This window comes from Gavia stellata, chromosome 27 (genome assembly GCF_030936135.1).
Source record: "Gavia stellata isolate bGavSte3 chromosome 27, bGavSte3.hap2, whole genome shotgun sequence".
In the NCBI taxonomy this organism is placed as follows: domain Eukaryota; kingdom Metazoa; phylum Chordata; class Aves; order Gaviiformes; family Gaviidae; genus Gavia; species Gavia stellata.
In genome coordinates this window covers 1,867,114-1,886,257 of record NC_082620.1, presented here as the reverse complement: position 1 = coordinate 1,886,257, position 19,144 = coordinate 1,867,114, and the positions used below count along the sequence as shown (strand labels likewise).

At 55.9% G+C, this 19,144-nt stretch overlaps 1 protein-coding gene across 2 annotated transcripts; it reads right to left on the bottom strand.

Annotated features, from left to right (window-relative positions):
• Positions 1-1,840: 1,840 nt before the first annotated feature.
• On the bottom strand, positions 1,841-18,918 carry ARHGEF10L (Rho guanine nucleotide exchange factor 10 like). Of its 2 annotated transcripts, XM_059830123.1 has the most exons (27): positions 18,882-18,918; positions 18,404-18,595; positions 18,257-18,284; positions 17,481-17,566; positions 17,280-17,363; positions 16,834-17,009; positions 16,275-16,391; positions 15,032-15,140; positions 13,581-13,687; positions 13,283-13,360; positions 13,014-13,193; positions 12,672-12,788; positions 12,490-12,582; positions 12,065-12,238; positions 11,277-11,422; positions 10,533-10,717; positions 10,321-10,436; positions 10,006-10,133; positions 9,813-9,913; positions 8,790-8,911; positions 8,418-8,504; positions 8,072-8,301; positions 7,810-7,964; positions 6,153-6,298; positions 4,595-4,769; positions 2,945-3,067; positions 1,841-2,854 (listed from the first exon to the last, which is right to left on the bottom strand). In XM_059830123.1, exons 1-27 carry the CDS (start codon positions 18,916-18,918, stop codon positions 2,370-2,372), a joined length of 3,777 nt encoding a protein of 1,258 aa, XP_059686106.1. In that variant the 3' UTR covers positions 1,841-2,369. The 2 variants fall into 2 exon arrangements, with proteins under 2 accessions (XP_059686106.1, XP_059686107.1); XM_059830124.1 differs by lacking the exons at positions 16,275-16,391; positions 18,404-18,595; positions 18,882-18,918 and having other exon boundaries at positions 18,257-18,266.
• Between the last annotated feature and the right edge of the window lie 226 nt (positions 18,919-19,144).

The following is a 19,144-nucleotide window of genomic DNA, read 5'->3' as shown; positions in this document are numbered from 1 at the left end:
AAAACCCACCCCCCTGCAAGGTCTCCAAAGCCAGGGGGCTGCCCCAAGCCCCTTGCAGCCCCGCCCGGCAGCATCTTCCAGAGAATAAGCAAAACATCTTTCCAAAACCAGAGCCCTGGGGTTTTATAAATTCATTTGTGTTGGCGCAGTCCTTAAAGGGAGCCTTCTGCTTAATAGCGTTTGCTGGGAGTTTGCAAACATCTCCTGCAACAAGCTCGCCGGCTGCCCTGGCACAGTAGCATCCGGGTGAGATAATGAGGCTGGAGGAAGGGATCAATACAGGGAATATCAAGAAGAAAAAATAAAAATAATAATAATAATAAAAATAAGCTTGGGAAGATGAGTCTTGGTGCAGGACACCCATCCCCAGCTGGGATTAGAGGGAGCGGGCTCAAGTCTTGCAAAAAGCATCTTCTAAAGGGTACCAGCCTAGAAACATTTGCATTTAATGCGCTTTATGGTTTCAACAGAAAAGATTTGCCGCCTGTGCATGGGAGAAGGCGGTGGCCCTGCCCAGGGCTGTCCCTAAATGGGGTGGGATTGGGGTCAGACCACGCTTGGTTTAATAACGCTGCTCATTAAGGCAGCAGCAACCAGCCCTGTTGGCTTTGCCGGTTCCCCTCTCCTTTGGGGAGCACAACACCCACCGATAGCGGGCAGCATGAGAAACGTCCTCATTAGCTAAAGGACGTTATTTTGGGACGAGGGAAAAAAAATCCAAGGTGGTAGAGCAGCCTCCTGGTGCCATTGAGCCATGCACGGGGGGAAACATCTGCAGCGGCATCCCCTCCATGCTTCAAAAGGAGCAGCACAGCTCGATGTAGCATCCTCGTTTGGGGGTATTTTAGATGAAAGTGTAGCTGAGGCGGGACAGCCTGTAGGGACGGACGGCATCTGCGGTCCCACAGATTGTTTTTCTAACACTCCCTCGCTAAAAAAAGTGCAAACTCCACTGTTGGTGTTACAGACAGCATTGCAATTAAAAAAATATATATATTTTTAACTGTGCGGTTGCAATCACATAGCATGGGAACTCCCTACCATGCCATGGGGCAATATCCCTCTAGAAGCACCTGCTTTCCCACACGCCGATCCCAAAGGTGGCAAAATCACAAAGGAAAATAGGAAAAACAGGTGGAAAAAAGCCACGAGCTCCTTGACACCATTCCCATAGGCATCACTGATGCTCGCGAGGATGCTCGTGGTCCTTCGGCTGCGGCACGCTGCACGGCTGGTCTGGAGATTTCGCCACCCTCTTCATACTGTTTCATGCAGCTGAGATGGGGAGAAAACTTAATCAGAAAAGACTTTAAGGGCAAAGAAAGAAAAACCCAGCAAAGCACATTTGATGGCTAATTAGAAAAATACTCAGAAATCGGTGCATGGCGGATAATCTTCGCTCCCCAGCAGCAGGAGCCGCGCCGTCCCATTTCAAGGTTGAGCGGTCGGGAATATCAATCTGATAATTGTAATGCTACAAATGAAAATCAAATTGAAGCCGGTTAGAGGATCGCATTATAAATTGATTTAGTCCTCGGACAAGTTTCCACCTCCCTGGCCCCGGGTTTCTCCGTCGAGGATGGAGAGAGCCTTGACTACCAGAGATGCAGGTGATGGGGTACATCCTTCTGCCCATTTTCCCCTCCATCCCACACCATTTCTGGGGGGGGGAAAGGGCATTTTGGGGCTTCCTATTGATTTTTGAACATGTGCAGCTCCAAGGGGGGGGTATATTAATCCCTTGGGATGTTGTTGCCGAAGCAAGGGAAAGAAAACATCTGCACCCAAAACCAAACCAGGTTACAAAATACTGCAAGGAAACACGCCGATTCCTATAGGATTTATTTCCACGCTTCCAAAATTTTCTCTCCTCCAGAAACCACACGTACTCAGCTCCCAAAAACAGGGGATTTTTGTACCAAATATCCTCAAATTCACAGTCAAAAACCGGCTATTTCAGCAAAATCCCCATTTCGGCGCAGCCGGCACCCACTGAGTGCTCCTACCACTATTTCTGCATCTTCAAGTGCCCCAATATATACAGATTCCTTCTTTATACAGGTAATAATATACATCATATTTATATATATATATTTTTTTTATATATATATATTCACACGCAGACACACAGACGCCTTCGGCCGAAGAGCCGGCACCTCCAAAGCCCGCAGGGAGGTCGCCGTTCCCGCCGTTAAAAAACTCCCCTCTCCCCATGCACAAAGCTGGTTTTGGGGGAAAAAAAGCTTATTTTTCAGTTTTTTCCTCCTTAAAAAAAATAAAGGGTGATGCACCCAGGGCAGGACCACCCCCGGCAGCTTTTGGGTGGCTTTTTGAGGTAGGTGCCAGGTGGGTGGGGGAGTCCCAGGGTGCTATAGCATCAGCGGGACCTGCCAGATGAGCAGGGTGCTGTCGGCATCGCCGCCCCGGCGCGGCGATTCGGCGTTGAAGTTACGGTAACCCCGACCCCCCGAGATGATGGCCACAGAGGAGATCTCCTTGCGTGGGGTATCACGGGCGCAGGGTCGGCTCCGCACCCAGACGTCAGGGTCATCAGCCATCTCGTAGATGGAGCCGTCCTCCTCGGTGTGTGCCGGCGTGCTGCCGACCGGCGCTTCCCGCACCGATAGCAGCTGCCCGGGGAGGTGGGAGGTGGATCGGAGGCGATATTGCAATAAAATCCCTTTTTTTCTCATTTCCCGAGGCGGGGGACCGTCCAGCTCTGGGGGTTTCTCTTCCTCACCCTCCTCTTCCTCCTCCTGGTCGCCCTTTAGCACGTCGGGGGCCAGGGTGCTCAACGCCACCGCCAAAAACTCCACGGGGCCACCGTGCCCGTTGAGGGACACCATGCCTTTCCCTGCCGAAAAAGAAAGAGGGGTTTTGCTAAAAATGAGCCCAAACATAAGGTTGCAACCACGTAGGGAGGGGGTGTTTTTGGGGTGCTCACCGGTGATTTTGGGGATGCCCTCCAAACGGGGCACGGGCAGCAGCACGATGATGCCCTGGTCGGTGCCCACCCAGAGCGAACCCTGGCAGATGAGGAGGCTGGTGACACGGACGTGCTTTTGACCTGCAGGAGGGGGGGAAAAAAAAAAAAGAGGGTGAGGGATGATTTTGCAGCAGCGTCTTGCCAGATAACCCATCGCCAGCGGGTTTTTCATGGGGAACGCACTCCAGAACCCCCCCAAAAGCAAGCAGCATCTTTGCACGGAGGTCTCCGTGCCAGGGAGAGCGCTAAAAATATAAATAAAAAAAAAGGAAAAAGAGAGAAAAAAAAGTGAGACTTCTAATGGCAAATGAATATTTTATCGCCGGGACTTAGCGCTGCGCGACGTCGGACTCAGCGAAGCAATATATCTGCGGAGATGCAACTCCGGTTTCTCCGGGAGGACTTTATTAATGACCTGTCGAGTTAAAAAGGATGAGGGAGCGCGAGTTCAAAAACGCATTAATACCCAACGCTCACTCGCCCAGCAAGAAAAGGAAGTGATAAATATTTTAACATGCCCTAAAAAAAAAAAAAAAGGAAAAAGCGACTTACATGAGTATCATGCTTATAACTAATTACGCAATTATGTCGCTCTGTAGCTGGAACAAGGCAGGAGACAACCTTGCAAGCCCGGGGCGGCTGAGCCGGATGGGTGGACACGGCTGGGAGACGGTGCTAGACGGTGAGGCGGGGAAATAAGGGGTGCACTGGGCAATGGCAGTGGGGTGCATGCATGGATGCATGCACGGGTGCAAGGATGGGGTGCAAGGATGCACGCACAGTGCAAAGAGAGGGTGCATGGATGCGTGCAAGAATGTATGGGCACAAAGATGGGGTGCAAGGACGCACACACGTGCAAGGATGGGGTGCACGGATAAGGTGCACGCACAGGTGCAAAGATGGGATGTACGGATGCACGCATGGGGATGAAGATGGGTGCAAGGATGCACACACAGTGCAAAGATGGGGCGCGTGGACGCATGCAAGGATGCACACAAGTGCAAAAGATGGGGTGCAAGGATGGGGTGCAGGGATGCACACAGTGCAAGGATGGGGTGCACAGATGCACGCATGGGGATGAAGATGGGTGCAAGGATGCACACACAGTGCAAAGATGGGGTGCGTGGATGTATGCAAGGATGCACACAAGTGCAAAAGATGGGGTGCAAGGATGGGGTGCACAGAGGTGCAAAGATGGGATATGTGGATGCATGCACAAGTGCAAAGATGGGTGCAAGGATGGGGTGGGCAGATGCAAAGATGGGTGCAAGAATGGGGTGGGCAGATGCAAAGATGGGGTGCACAGATGAACGCACGGGTGCAAGGATGGTGTGCACAGATAAGGCGGACGCACAGGAGCAGAGGGGCAAAGATGGGATGCACGGATACACGCGCAGGTGCAGAGATGCCACCAGCTCCATCTCCGCAGTCAACGAGGGGAAACCCCAGAGGTCCAAGCTCAAACCTTTACACCGTTAACCAGATAAATTCCTTGCACGGTTTCTCTGCAAATCAGCACAGCCATAAAGCAAAGCAAAACATCCAGGGGGTGATGCCCCAACTTGCCCATTAATTGCAATTAAGAGCTGGGGGGAAAGGGGAGCTCACCCGGCAGGACGAAGGTGGTCTTGGTGGCGATGTTGATCTCCTGCAGATGCTCCAGCGTCTCCGTGTGGAAGAGGCGGATGGAGGAGCCGGAGGAAAAGGCCATCCAGACCCCGCTGCCCGCCTTGATCATGTGCGTGACGCTGGCCTCCGCGTCCGGGTGGGCCTCGAAGGTTTGCTGCCAAAAGGGGAATTGCAAGAAGGAAATCAAAGGGTTACTCCCCAAAATTGCCGCTAGCTCGGGCTCTCTCCAGGAGCTGCTTCAGGGCTGCAAAGCTGTGCGGGGAGGGGACCAGAGTGATCTCGAGGTCCTGTTCCTCCTCACCAGCTCTGGCTTGGGCAGAGGACACTGAACCCAGCCCATCTCCAAACCCCTCTTGGACGTTTTTTTGATGATAATGCAGCCTTTCCCACCCCTCCAGGGTTTTTTTTTTTTTCTTCTTTAAAAGACTTATTTCCCAGACTAGATGCATCTGTAAAACCCATCCCAAGATGGGACACGACCTTCCTGCTTCCCTCCAACCCCCAAAATCAGCAATTAAAGGCTCAGCCCCCCCTGCAAGAGCTATTTGGGGATCACGGACCGGTCCATCTGCTTCCCAAGCTCCCTGCCGGAGCATTTCCCTATCAGACGCGGGAGGCAAACTCCAGGAAAAATACCTTTTTGCAGCAAAAAAATTGCCCTTGCTGCAGATTTCCCAACATAAAAACTCATATCGAAGGATTAAATCACTGGGGGAGAAACCTGCACGCAGCGACTTCGCCTTCATTTCTTCTATGGCTTTGAAACCTTATTTTTTTGCTTTAAAAATTGCTTTATATAAAAAAAAGAGGAGCGGGTATTGAGCCCCTTCCCAGAGAGGACCGGCATACAGCATCTCCTCAAAAAGCTTGCACAAAATGGGGGCGGATAGAGGCTTTTAGGTGATCCCCACCTTGTTCCCGACTCCATATGGCATTTATTCCCTGAGGGTTTATTCCCAAGCCACCGGTCCCATCCGGGCAGACCCAAGACCCTATTACACAGCTCTCCATCAAATACTATTTACACCATCCTCCAGCATCCCCCACCCTATTTTTTTTCCCCTCCCCCATCACTTTTCTTCTGCAAAAATTCCCACCCGGCTCCTGTCATAAATAAAATCGGAGACTGAAAACAAATCCAGTCCCCGATGCATTATTCATCCTCGGCACCGCCGTTAGGCTAGATTTACGACAGCTAATACATGCAAACTAAGTTTGGGCACTAAATGTGAAAATTAAAAGGTGAGAGAAAGGTGTTTTTTTATTAAAAAAAAGAAACTATTCAGCATTCCCTGTTTTTGCAGCTGCGGGAGATGTCTCAGCATCCTCCTCCTATGACCCGATATTGGAAGGAAAGGACCCAAAAGTGATGAAAGACAGCAAAAAGCAGCGATAAAGGGTTGGTTTGGGCATTGCATGGGCAAAAACGTGCCCATGCACGTGCATCCTTTGCGGCTCAAACCAGCGTGACCCCCCCCAAAGCCACTGCTGCGTCTCCCCGCGGATGCAGCGGGGGGGTCCCGGCAATGCTCCCTACCTGGGCGCGGAGGCTGGTGGCATCGAGGACGGTGACCTGGTTGGCACAGCTGGCCCAGAGGGTCTCATCCAGCGTCAGGAGGGCTCGCACGGGGCCGGTACCCACGGCCAGGCGGGTGGGCTGCTCCGCCGGCTCCCACAGCCCCCCTAGAGCAGAGATGCGGGGATGGGGTGGGGTGGGGGGGGCAAGAAGATGCTCAGCAAAACAAAAAAAAAAGCATCTTTTGATGCAGCTGAAACCACCCTAAACGGCTGCTGGGGTCGGCCGCAAACCGCTCGTGTCCCCAGTGTCACCCAGGATGCCTCCGAGCATCTTAATGCCACATCCAAAAGGACGGGGGGGAGCTCGCACCCCCAGCCTCAACCCCCCCCAAAGCCCCTTTGCCCCCGTGCAAGCAGGTTTTTTAGCAGCAAACAACCGGCCACCTGCAATGCTCGGGCACATTCCTCGCTGCAAAAGCCAAAAATTCCACCCCCCCCCTTTTTTTTTTTTTTAATTTATTTGCTCTTGAAGCAACACTTCAGCACCGATTCATCCAGGGCCGATCTGGAGCGTCCCTGTGAACAGCATCCAGTCTGGATTTGGATGAATTCCCCACCACCGGCGGCTGAGCAGCTTCAATAGATAATTGCTCTCCTTCTCTTATTTCCAAAACAATTTTTTTTTTAACTAAAACCACAAGATCCAAGGGATAAAAGAGCCCTTTGGGTGCTCGGACCTCTGCTCCCATCGGCAGGAGTTTGCAACCGAGCCGCTTTTCAGCGAATCCTAATTTTCCACCTAAAAACGAGCTATTTTGGGAAAGCTTTTTCCTTCCAAAAAGATGGGGATAAGATTAAAAGCCCCACCCCGCAGCCCTGCCAGCAGCTTGCTACCTTCGATGTGCATTTGTGCAATCGAGATTAAATTAAAGCCACTTCATTAATTGCCTTGAACGGTCGCTATAAGGTGGGAAAGGGGACGCGCAGCACCCCAAAACGCAATTTAAGTGGCTTTACTGGCTCTGGGCTGGCCTGGGTGCTGCTCGCTGCAGGTTATCTCAGAGCAAATGGGTGGTTTTGTCCAAAAATAGGCCAACGCAGCACATTATTTGAGGCTCTTTCCTCCCCTCTAGCGATGAAGCGAAGGTATTTAACAGCCCAGGCGAGGAAGGAGCGGGAGCCGGGGAAAATAAACCCAAAATCAAGCTAATAAAGGAGAGGGCTTTTGCACGGATGGGGTTTGGAGGGAATCAGCTTGGTTTATAGCACCAAAAAGGTGATTTTTTTTTTTTTCTTTGAAGCCAAAAAACTCTAAGGGGTCCTTGTGCATCCCGGCATTGGACCCTTCCCGCAGCTCCCGAGCGCGACCGCCCTCCAAGCAAACCCTTTGCTGCGGTATCAACCCCTCACCAGGACCATTTTCCACATGTTTTCCCCCAAACCGAGCCCCTCTCGCATTCACCCTGGCAATGCAAAATAGCAATTTCCCCCCCTCGCCCCCCCGGGCTGCAAGGGAGGGGGACGAAATAATGGGGGGGAAAAAAAGGAAAATGGTTATTTTTACCACCATTTTAGCAGCCAGCACACCTTGCCGGCTTGAAGAACCTCCTGCTCCCTGTTTTTTAGGGTGGCCCACCCAAAAGCCTGTCCGAAAGCGTGCGCGGGGGTGCCCTCACCGTTGCTCCTGGGGTAGGCGGCCACGGTCCCATCCTGCAACCCCGCAAACAGGTACTCGGGGCTGTGCTTCAAGCAGAGGACGGGTTGCATGCCCGGGCTTTTACAGGTCAACAAGCACTGCGTCCCCGTGTCCACGCTGCCGTAGACCGCGATGCTGGGGAGGGAACGGGGGGAAAAAGAGATGCAGGAGATCGTGCCGGTCCTCTCGTCAAGGTTGGGTGCTGGTGATTGCACCAAAGGATGCAGAAGATGAGGGCTCACCTGCCGTCCCGCAACCCCAAGCACACGGTGGGATGCGGGGATGCGGGGGGCTGTTCGGTGGTCGGTCGGGGTTCCTGGGTGCCTGACGGTTCCCCCTGGCCCGTCTCGGGGATGTACTCCATGCACAGCACCGGCGAAGCCACCGGGAAGGACTTCACCGTCCGTGGCACGGCGCGGTTGAGGGAGAAGATCTCCACCTGCCCCCCTGCGCCTTCCTGGCCCCCCCCAACCTGTGGGGGCCAGAAAATGGGTGTTAGCACCAGCCATGAGCACCGGAGAGGGGGTTTGCAGCCAGCGTGACCCAAACCCAGCGGTTTTTGCCCCGTTTTGGGGCCGTTTTGCTCACCCAGAGGTAGCCCTGCGGCAGTGAGGTGCTGACGGCGGAGAAGCCCAGCAGCGAGGACTGCACGGGGTTGTGCACCGCGGCGCCGAGCTGGGGGAGAGACCGGGGTATGGGGGGGGTCCATGACACCCCCAACTTACCCCAACGTGTGCAGGGTATCGGTGCACGCCCCAAAAATCAGGATCCAGCCAAAGCCCAGCCTGTATTTTCAAATTTCCAGGATGGATGGCACCAATTTCTGCCTTTGCAACCAACTTGGCCATCCCATCCAGCCCACCCACCGTGGGATTTCTGTCTTTATTCCCCAAAAATGATGGATGTAAAGAGGAAGGAGGTATTGGGGGGGTTGGAGAAGAGGTTGGCCATCGCTCTTACCTGCAGATCGAGGGCCTTGGAGGAAAAGGCGGGCATGTGGCAAGAAAGGATGGGGCACCAGAAAGGAGCTTTGCTCTTCTTGTCTTCGTCGGGACAGAGCCAGCCCGGCTGGTTCTCCTCCCCTGCAGCGAGAAGAGGAGATCAAGGACGGCCGAGACACCCCCCAGCATCTCTCCCTTCCCCAATGGGACCCCAAAATTAGTAATTTGGGGTGCAAGGCTCTCATCTCCAACCCCAAATCACCATCATCTGCGGACCTGGGGCACATCTCACCCTTTTCCTCCTAACTATTGCACCCCATCACAGCACGCAGCCAAGCAACTGCCTCGAGCAGCAGCAAAAAAAGGCCCCAAACCCAAACAATATATATATATATTAAAAAAGGGGGGGAAAACCCCCCACCCTAATGTGTTTCTTCACATTAGGCTTTAATGTGTTTTCATTTCCAACTTGTGGATACAGGATTATCCCCCAGGCATCCCAGATTAAAAGAAAACCAAAACAACCCAACACAAACTGTTAAAAACAAGAGAATCAAAAATCATTCCAGCCCGGGGGGATCTGAGCACTCAAATAGAATTTCAAGTTTTTTTTTTTTTCTTTTTTCCATTAAACTTCTTTTTTTTTTTCTTCTGCAGCGGCTGGTGGAGTTAAATAGGAATAGGGATAGGGAAGTCACAGGAGGGGCGGCTCCTCCCTTGCTTATTCATCCCTTTTCACAGAAGACGTGTCAGCCCCATCTCTGTTGGCACGAGAGCCAACAGAAATCCATCACCACGCGACACTGTCCTGGGGATGCCACCCGAGAGCAGCAAAACGCAAAGCATTTTGAGCCAGAATGACCGATTCCCATCATTCCAGCATGCAAACCCCCAAAAGGTTCTCCATCACCTTGCTCCGAGTTTTTGCCCCTGCCCCGTTTCGTGTCGGGATGCTCGGGGCAAAGCAAACTCCCCTTCTGCTCCCAAATTTGGGTTTTCAAAGCAAGGGTGATGGCAAGCAACACGCCGCAGGGCTACTCACGCAGTCCTATCTTGGCCAAGTGCAGGCGGTTCACCCAGGAGATCTTGCTCAGGGGGTTTGGAGTGATGAAGACCACCATGACGCTGATGGGACGGCCAGACCTGCATAAGGAAAGCATCACCAGGTTGGGTCTTCAGCCTCCTCCTCCTCCTCCCCAGGGTGGGAAGAGCCCACCCATGATCTGCAAACTCACTTGTCTGGCTTCCCAGGCAGCAGGAGACGGAGGCGGCACTTGTTGGCGGAGTGGATCTCCTCCTCCTTCACCTTCATCATCCTCTGCAAGGCCAAGCACCAGTCCTGGGCCACCGTCATGTTCAGGTTCTGGGGGAAAAGTCATAAATCATGGAAGTGCCTCCAAACCAAGCCTGAATCATCCCCACATTTCATCCATGGAGCTCAGGAGGATGAGGTGTCCAGCGGTCCCCGAGGAACCACATGGTTAGTGCTAAGCGCCCAAGCTTGGTTCTACCCAAATCATGAGTTTGGCCACACTTTGGAATGTAGGTACCTGGTAGGTGCCGTGCAAGGTGCTGATGAGAAGGGTGATCTGCTCCACCACCGCCAGGTCCTTCTGCAGGTCCTGCAGCTCCTGGAACAGCCGCGGTGGCCCCAGATAGACTTTATCTTGGGTGGAGAAATGGAGAAAGGAGGTCCATGGAGGATGCTCCATCCCACCCCACCGAAACCAGCCCAACAGCGGATCAAGGGATGGGTGCTCACTGTGCGAAGACTGCCCGGCCGGCACGTGCTTCTTGGCGCCAGCGTTGTGGATGACGACGTTGTCCTTGTCGTAGGCACTGCTCTCCTGCCCCACCTCCACCACCTGTACCTGCGGGAGGGCCGTGCTCCACTTCACCACGTATTTGGGACCCAGGGGCACCAGGCTGCTAATTTCCAGCTGGCATCTGCCAGGGGAGGATGCAAAAAATATATGTAAATAAATCAGCAGGCACCACGGCTTGCCCCGCAAGCCCTTGCAAAATGCGTGTCGCTCCCCCCATTTGCAACCCCATGCCGTGCACCGGTGCATGCTGCACCCCCAAACGTGGGGCACGCAACCACAGCAGACCACGCTCGGCACCTACCCGGGGTTCACCGGCCTGGAAGAGGGGAAAAATGATTAATAAAGAGGTATTATGGGGAGCTCAAGGAGGGTTTTCCCCTTTGCAGCGTCAACCTCCACCAAGCCCTGAGGTCCCAGCAAGTTCCCGGACCCCGCACCGGTTCCAGGACCCCACAGCACCAGGGGATGGAGGCTTTGCATGGAGGCATGCCAAAAGTAGGGGGCAAAGCAACCCCAAACCAGGTGGGCTCCCCTTCCAAAGCAAGGTGGGGTGGTTTTAAAAGCCTTCGGGGTAGAGCTAGCAAAACGCACTCAGCCCAAAATATAGGTGGGGAAGGGGGAAGGTCGCTACATTGATGCTTTGCAAAGTGATTTGGGGGTCTGGGGCCGCCGGCACGTACTTGAAGTTGATGTTGGCGCAGACCAGCATGTCGTTGAGGAGGAAAACCTTCCGTTCCTTCGACTTGATGAGCTGTCCCCGGTCGCCGTACACCGTCTCCGTCAGCGTCTCACAGAGCAGGAGCTGCCGCTGCCCCGAACTCAGCAGCTGCAAAGGGGATGGAGCAGGAGGGGGGGCTCAGTTTAGGGGCTCTTGCAAGCCTCCTGCCCCCAAATTTGGGTTGCTTTTTCCTTATTGCAAGGATTTTCCTCCAACCGGGACCACGCACGGCCCCAAGCTCTGCAGAGACGGCCGTGCAACATACTCTGAGGCTGCACAAGGCAAAAACCCTTTGTGCCCTCTATGTCCAACCACCAAGACAGCAGAGCACTGAAAAACCAACGTGGTCCTTTTGCAGGTCCTTTTGGGTCTCTTTTCATCCCCGACCCTAAATCCTGATACCAGGGCAGAGCTGGCGGGTGCCCCCACTGCAGTTTCTGCCACCACGGCCATCCCCAGCCAAGAATATGTTGCAATAGCTTCATTTAGGGTTGGTTTTTTTTTTTGGCCACCGATGGTTGCAAAATCAGGCAGATGAGACAAAGCAGCTCATCCTTGTTTGCCCCTGGAGGGGAATTTCCCCATGCCAGCCTCAAGATTTGCTTTTGCTCAACGTCATTTCGAAGAAAACAGGGATCCTGCCTTCCTGGAACCCCCAATGCAGAGAATAAGGTGGAAGCTGCAAAGCTCAACCACCAGCTCCAAACTCCACCCATCACGAGGATGAGGACATGAGGCTGAAGGACCCACCTTGTTGAGGCTGCTGCGGTCGCTGATGCTCTTGCTGAGCTGCTGGATTTCGGCGACTTGGTCGGCCAAGCGCTTCTGCTCGTTGAGCTTCTCCGCCAACGTCTCCAGCTCGGTGAGGGCCAGCTGGAGGGACAGGCGGTCCGCGTGGCCCTTGGGGGTGTTTTTTAGCATGTCCTGGGGTGGGGGAAAGGATGGGGGACAAAAGCCACCCCGGTAAAATCAGTCCCGTTGGGGATGATACAATTGGAAGTGCTTTCAGCACCTCCGAAATCAAAGCTTGCAAGATGATCCTTGGGAAAGTCCCCAAAGCTGCAACCAAGCTCCCAATCCAAAACCACGTCCCTTCCTAAACTCTTGCCAGTAGCACCCAGGCTGCAAAAAATAGGGTGCAAAGCAAGGTGGGTGCAGGCACCTCTCACCCGTACCTGCAGGAGCAGGATGAACTGGGGGAACCTCTGGATGGGCTTCACCATCAGCCCGTAGAGCGTGACCCGGTCGGCGCTGGCCATCTGCCTCTTCTGCAGGGGGAAGAAAAGCAGAAAAAGAGGAGTTTTCACCCATAGTGGTGACGGGCAGCACCATGAGTCCACTTTTGGGTCCTGCTGACCTTGAGGAAGTCGAGGAAGGCAGGTTTGGTGAGACAAGCCTTCTTGATGAGGGACATGGCAGTGGTGAAGTTGTTGACGTAGTCGCTGTAGACATCCAGCACCATCGACTTGGAGAACTGGGAAGAGGGCAGGAGGAGAGCCGCGATGGCGTGGGGCTCCCCCAAAAAGAGGGGCCGGCAAAGCATGGGGGTGCTCATGTATTTTTGGAGTGATGCTGAGGATGCTGGTGGTACCCCAGGTTGAGGCTGCATCACTTAAATCCTTCAACTCCCCCCCCACCGCTATCATTGAGAGGGGTCAAGGGGGAGGTTTGGCAGCGGTCCCCCGACTTTTCCTCCTACCGAGGCCACGAAGAGGTCCCCGATCTTCTCCGCCGAGTCCCACTCGGCCACGCGGGAGGCGAGGGCGATCTGGAACATGGAGTGGCACTGCAGGATCTCCTTCAGGCGAAAAAACACCACCTGGCACTTCCGAGCGCTCAGCACCTTCGGCTCCATCTCCATCAGCGGGTTCCTGTAATCCTGTGGGAGATGCCGGTGCGTCAGCATCCCCACATCCCTGCACACACCCCCCCCCCCCCCAGAACGCCCCAAAAAAAGGGGTCCCCCACCTGCAGGATGCGTTTCAGGGAGTCCACGTAGCTCCGCTCGCTCTGCACGATGGATCCCAGGATGTGTCGCCGTACCACCTGCAATGATGCCGGGGCTCAGCCGTGGCGTCCCCCCCACCCCGAAAAATAGGACTGGGGTGGGGGGGGCAACGTGGGCACAGCGTGCTGCAGAAGTGCTAACGCAGCGGCATCGTTTTCTGCTGACTCGCTCTTTTCCCGGTTGCTCAATCACGGGACCAAGGGGAAGCCCTGCCTCCCTCCAAACCCCCCCTGAACCCCCAAACCGCCCCACACCGACCTGCTGCGGGCTCAGCCCCTCGGGCATGGGGCCCAGCTCCGGCGGCGGGTGCTTCATGTCGGAGACTGTGACCTCCAGGAAACCCGTGTCCTCCTCCTCCGAGTCCCCTGCAGGGGAAAAAAACCAACCAAATGCCCAAAACCCCCAATTTTAGACTTTTTTTGGTCTAAAGAAAAGCCCGCAGCCCCCTCAGCTGCTTGGCTGGGATGCTGCGGGGGCTGCATTTGGGTTGGGAGCTGCAAGCGGAGATGGAGCCCAGCGTCCTCCCAGCATCGCCTGTCTGTCCCCAAGCTCCGGCCACTGTCACCGGACACCAGCATGAGTCAGGCTGTGAGCGGGGACAGAGCCAGGTCCCCATGGGGAGGGGACAAAAAGGGTCCCCGTCCCCAAAAAACCACACTGGTTGGGGGAAAAGGCCCCCGTTCTCGCTCCAAGGGTGGGTGCGAGCAGGTAAACTGGGCGGGGGGAAAAGGAGCCAAAAGCAGCACGCAGAAGAAAACGGGGAAGGCGAGAGGCGAGCGCCCGCTGCCCAGCACGGTGATCCCTTACCCGAGGCCGAAGCAGCTGAGGAGGAGGAGGGTGAGTGAGCCAAGGCGGCGTCGCAATGCAAGGACACCTTCTTCCACATGGCCACAACGCCCCGCTACGGCCGCCCCATCCCCATCCCCTTTGCCTATAAATAGCCGGTAACGGGGAGGACCGGCCGGGCTGGAGGGGAGGGCGCTGGCGGCCGGGTGACCTTTTTCCTTCCCTAATTTTGGCAGGGAGGATCGCCGCCCTTGGCTGCCGGCTCCGCGAGCTCCTTCACCCCATCTCCATGCCCCGGAGACGGGATGCTCTACAGCAACCCCAGGGATGGGATGCCCTCCAGCACCCCGGGGACCCCGAAAGCATTCAAGCCCCTACCCCGGCGAGGCTAAGCCGCGTCGGGGACATGCAGCAAGGCCGGGACACACACACTGGATCCCCCGGGCAGCCCCGGCCGAGCCATGAGGCCGCCCACCGGGATCCTACCTCCCCCGTGATGCTCCAGGGAGACCCTCGAGCTCCAGCGGGCAGGCGGCTGTTTTTCCGCCTCCGCCGCCCTCCTCCTCCGCTCCCCATCCCCTACACGACAGCGGGAGGGTTAGGAAAACACCCCAAAATCGGTATTTCAGGGCAGATCCCGCTCTGTGTCCAAGGAGGGCACCCATAGGTGCTGGTGGGGTGGGGTGGCTGTCCTGCTCCCAAAAGGACATGGGTCCTTGGAGCAAGGAGGGAGCCAAACTGATCGAGCTTGCACCGGCATGCAAAGAGTAAAAAAAATCAAATAAGAGCTTAAAACGCAGAAAATAAATCAACAAAAGGAAAAGCTGAAAGCCATAAGGATTCATAATGATTTTTTCCAAAAAATACCCTCCAAAAGGCTTTTTTTTGGCTGTCAAGAACAAGGGGGGCCGTTCCCCACTTACCCGGTGCTTCTTTCCGGTGCAGAAATGTCACCTTCCTCATCACCGCAATCTTGGTCTTCTCCAAACCATCCTTGGTGCCGCTTTTGGCCGCTTTCATCAGCTGGGTCATCTGGGCAAGGGGACGAGAGGGACCAGGAGGCTCGAGGCAGCACCGGGACCCCATTTCAGGTCCGGACACAGCAGTGCCATCTCCTTGGGGACGTCGCCTCTGAGCATCGTCCCCCATTTTGGGTCCAGATACAGCGGTGCCACCCCCTTGGGGACATCCCCTCTGAGCATTGTCCCCCATTTCGGATCCGGATGCAGCGGTACCATCCCCTTGGGGACATCCCCTCCAAGCATCGTCCCCTATTTCGGATCCAGATGCAGCGGTACCATCCCCTTGGGGACATCCCCTCTGAGCATCGTCCCCTATTTCGGATCCAGATGCAGCGGTACCATCCCCTTGGGGACATCCCCTCTGAGCATCGTCCCCTATTTCGGATCCAGATGCAGCGGTACCATCCCCTTGGGGACATCCCCTCTGAGCATCGTCCCCATTTTCCCATGCAGCCCAAAGGGGAGGAAGAGGAGGCGCGTGGCGGAGGAAGAAGGATGCTCCAGCATCCCTCCTCCCTCCGCAGGGACACGGCCGCAGGCAAGCAGGCGTGGGCAAAGCGGGAGCATGCAGCGAAAGCGAAGAGGAGGGAGGGAAGGGAGGCAGGAGCGCATCCATCCCCTCCTCTCAGCCGGGGTTTTATGTGCGAGAGGGCAAAGGGTGGGGAGTGTTGGCCTTTCACACCTCAAATCGCAGCGTTTTTAGCCCAAGCTGACGTCAGCATCGCCGTCCCAGCCCAAACTGGCCATAAACTGCCAACCTGGATGGTTTGGGACTGGGAAAAGCTTTGCACTAAATTTCTACACCTCCCAGGAATCTCCTTCCCCACCTGATTTCCACCCTGTATCAGGGGGAAAAACCTTCTCAGATCCATCTAGCCCGCGGGCAACCTCGCTTGGTCCAAACGCCCCTTAAAAAAAAGAAACAACACCCAAAAAGCAAATGGTTTGGGCAGCTGGAGGACGGGGAGCTGCAAGACAGATGGACACGAGAGGCAGCTTCGCGATGCTTAACTCTTTTTTTTCTTTTCTGGGGGATAAAATGGGATGAATTCAGCCTAGACAAACTCCGGGAGGGGATTTTTTTTTTCTCCCCGCCCTGGGAAATTTGGGGGACAAGGGACGTGGGACGGAGGAGGGACAGTACCTTCCAATCGTACTTCTGCTTCAGCTCCTGCATGTCTCTCCCCCCAACTCTTAAAGCCAGGATGTCCCTCTTAGTCCTGGCGTATCTCTCCTTTAGTCTATTCAGGTCTGGAGAAAGCTGAGCCCAAAGCAAACCAGGCGGGAGGAGAAGGCAGAGGAGGCGAGAGGAGGCAGAGAAGAGATCCAGGTAAGCAGCCAAAAAAAAAAAGAGGAGGAGAAATCATCCCAAAGCAGCACAGTACAGGCAGCATCTTCCCAAAAAGTCTGGCTTTGCTCGAGCGGGGAAGGGAGCAAGCGCAGGGAAAGGCAGCAGCCATGCTCCAGCAATGCCGAAGTACAAAAGGAAAGGAGAAAAAAAAAAAAGGGGCAAGGAAGAAAAAAGAAAGAAATGAAACCACCGAAGTTTCGGACTGGCTTTGCACCGCATGACCCCGGGAACCGCAGCATCCTCTGCTTCACGTCCGCGGGAGCAGCCAGGCTTGGTGCTCCAGTGCCTTTATACAAGCAAACCCAGGGAAAAGAAAGGAAAATAATAATAAAAAAATAAATTCAAGCATTACCTTGGGCTGGAAGGACGCCCGCTGCTTGGCCGGCTCAGCCTCCGGCTTGGTTTCCTCGCCCGAATCCTCGCTGTAGCTCTCGAACTCGCTGGAGCTCCAGCCCAAATCCTCGCCCGCCCGCGGCCCCTCGCCGCGCTGCACCTCCTCGTAGATCAGGCTGCGCCCCGTCCCCGGGCCTGGCAAGCAAAAACCAGCTCCTTTGCCTTCCAGAAAGGCAACTTCCCCTCTCCAGGGACCCACAGCAGATGCCCCATATCCTCAGGGTCTTGCAACCCCTCCAGGAGCACATCTGCCTTCATCGCTCCCAAATCCCAGCGGTTTTCCCAGGGTTATTCCCCGCCCTCTGCATCCTCTTCTAGGATGAGCGTCTCCCTCCTGGAGCGTGCCTCAGTCTGCCTGGCTGGAAAATGGGCTCGTGGTCCCTGGGGAACCCCGGGGGTCCCTACCGTCCTGCTCGGCGTCGAGGGTTTCACAGGGGACATCGTCGTAGATCACGTCATCCTCCACCGCTGGGAACTCGAAGAAATCACCTTTGGGGGGGACAAAAAACCCCCCCAGGGACTCAAGTCAGTACCCGAGGATCAAGCCAGGATGGAGAAATCCTTCCCAAGCCTTGGCAGGGGATTTTTCCCAGCATTTTAACCCACCTCGGCGGCCGCTTTTCCTCTTCCAGGTCTGGGCACCGATGTGGGGGTCTCCTCCAGCCTCCCCATTGCGCACCCCCGCCGGCAGCCTGCGGGGAAGGGGGTCAGGGAGCACCCCGGGGTGCAAACCCCCCGGGATCAGGTGCACCTAGCCCCCTCACCCCTCCCCATCGCCCCCCCGTTCCTCTTACAGGGGTTCACAAGCACGGAACAAAGCTTGCACTCCCGTCCCCCCCATCGCACATCTGCTTCTTCGTGCATTTGGGGTCACCCGGCTTTTAGGGCCACTATGCAAAAGACCCAAAAGCAGCTTTTTTAGCCTCAGCCCGTGTGCTGCTGGAGGGCAGGAGGATGCACCAGCATCAGGGAGCACAGGGAGAGGGTCCCCATCCCTGGTGGGGGTCCTGCCCCTCTCGTTGCACCCCCTGCATGCTCCGCTGGGGGGGGACGAGCTCTTCTTGCAGCCAAATTTGCATCTTTTCCCCCCAAATCTGCAGCTGGGGCGAACCCCAGCCCCCTTCGAACACCCGTCCCAGTTAACCACGGACCCCCGATGGTACCCAAAGCCCCCACAGCTTCCCAGGGCTGCAGGGTGCACCCCAAAACCCCGGGGCTCTCCTGCTTGCAGCCCCTTTCGCAAGCAATGTGGAGAAGCTGGGGAAACTGAGGCACGGCGTCAGGCTGTGACATGCCAAATGGGGAACGACAAACCCCACAGCTGTGCTTTCTCCTTCAAGGGACTCAAATCCCCCCAAACCCCCCCCCAAAACCCCACGTACCCTTCCTGGGTCTCTGGCACCAACCCGTCTGCGGGGAGGAAAAGCAAAGAGAAACAGCGTTGGCACCCAGGCTCGCAGCGCTGCCACCCTGGGCACCCAAAGGGGACACGGTGGGGACATCGGGGACCCCCCGCCTGCCCTCCTCACCGACGCCGGAGCTGGCAGCACGCCGCCTGCGAGGGGGTGCCCGGAGGACCGCTTCGCCGCTCGGCTCGGCCGTCGAGTCTTCTTCTTCCTCCTCCTCCTCCTCTTCCTCGCTGTCCTCAAAATCGAAGGCTTCGCCGAGGTCCTCCTCCCCGTGGGGCAAGGGGCTGGGGGTCTCTGGGGCGAGATGGTCACCTGTGAGCAGAAACAGTGTCACCCGGTGTCCCCCCACGGTGCTGCTGTACCCCAGCAAGGAGGGAGGGATGTGGGGGACGGAGGGAGGGATGTGGGGGGACAGAGGAGAGCATCACCCCCAAAAAACCTGCAAGACGCAACAGCCCTTTGTGTTTTTACGACCCCGGGAGGCTCCGATGGGGATGCGTAGGATACCCCCCCGGTGATGCACCCCACTTTCTGCACAAGGCTGGGTGTCCCCCCAAAAAAAGAACACCCCCCCCCAGCTCTGGTGGGTTGACAGTACCTACTGCGGGGTGGGGGGGCAGCTCGGAGGAAGCCATGGCGCAGGGGGTCGGGATGCTCCACCTGGGCCCTTCCCCGAGGCTTTCCTACGGGAGAGAAGGAAAAATGGGTTGAGAGGGGAGATCAGCCCCTCCAAATCCATTCCCGGGAGAGGAGGCAACGTGGGGAGACCCCAGGTGGGATGGACCCAGCTCCGGCTGCTGCAAAACCTTGCAAGGAAGCAGAAATGCTCCTCCCAGGTCCCCGTTGGCACGGCAAATCCAG

Coding starts and splice junctions, on each gene's coding strand:
- ARHGEF10L (XM_059830123.1), bottom strand. CDS start 18,918: ATGGCTTCCTCCGAGCTGCCCCCCCACCCCGCAGTAG. Junction 18,285..18,403: donor TGCTGCCAGCTCCGGCGTCG/GTGAGGAGGGCA, acceptor TCCTCCCCGCAG/ACGGGTTGGTGCCAGAGACC. Junction 8,302..8,417: donor TGCCGCAGGGCTACCTCTGG/GTGAGCAAAACG, acceptor TGGCCCCCACAG/GTTGGGGGGGGCCAGGAAGG.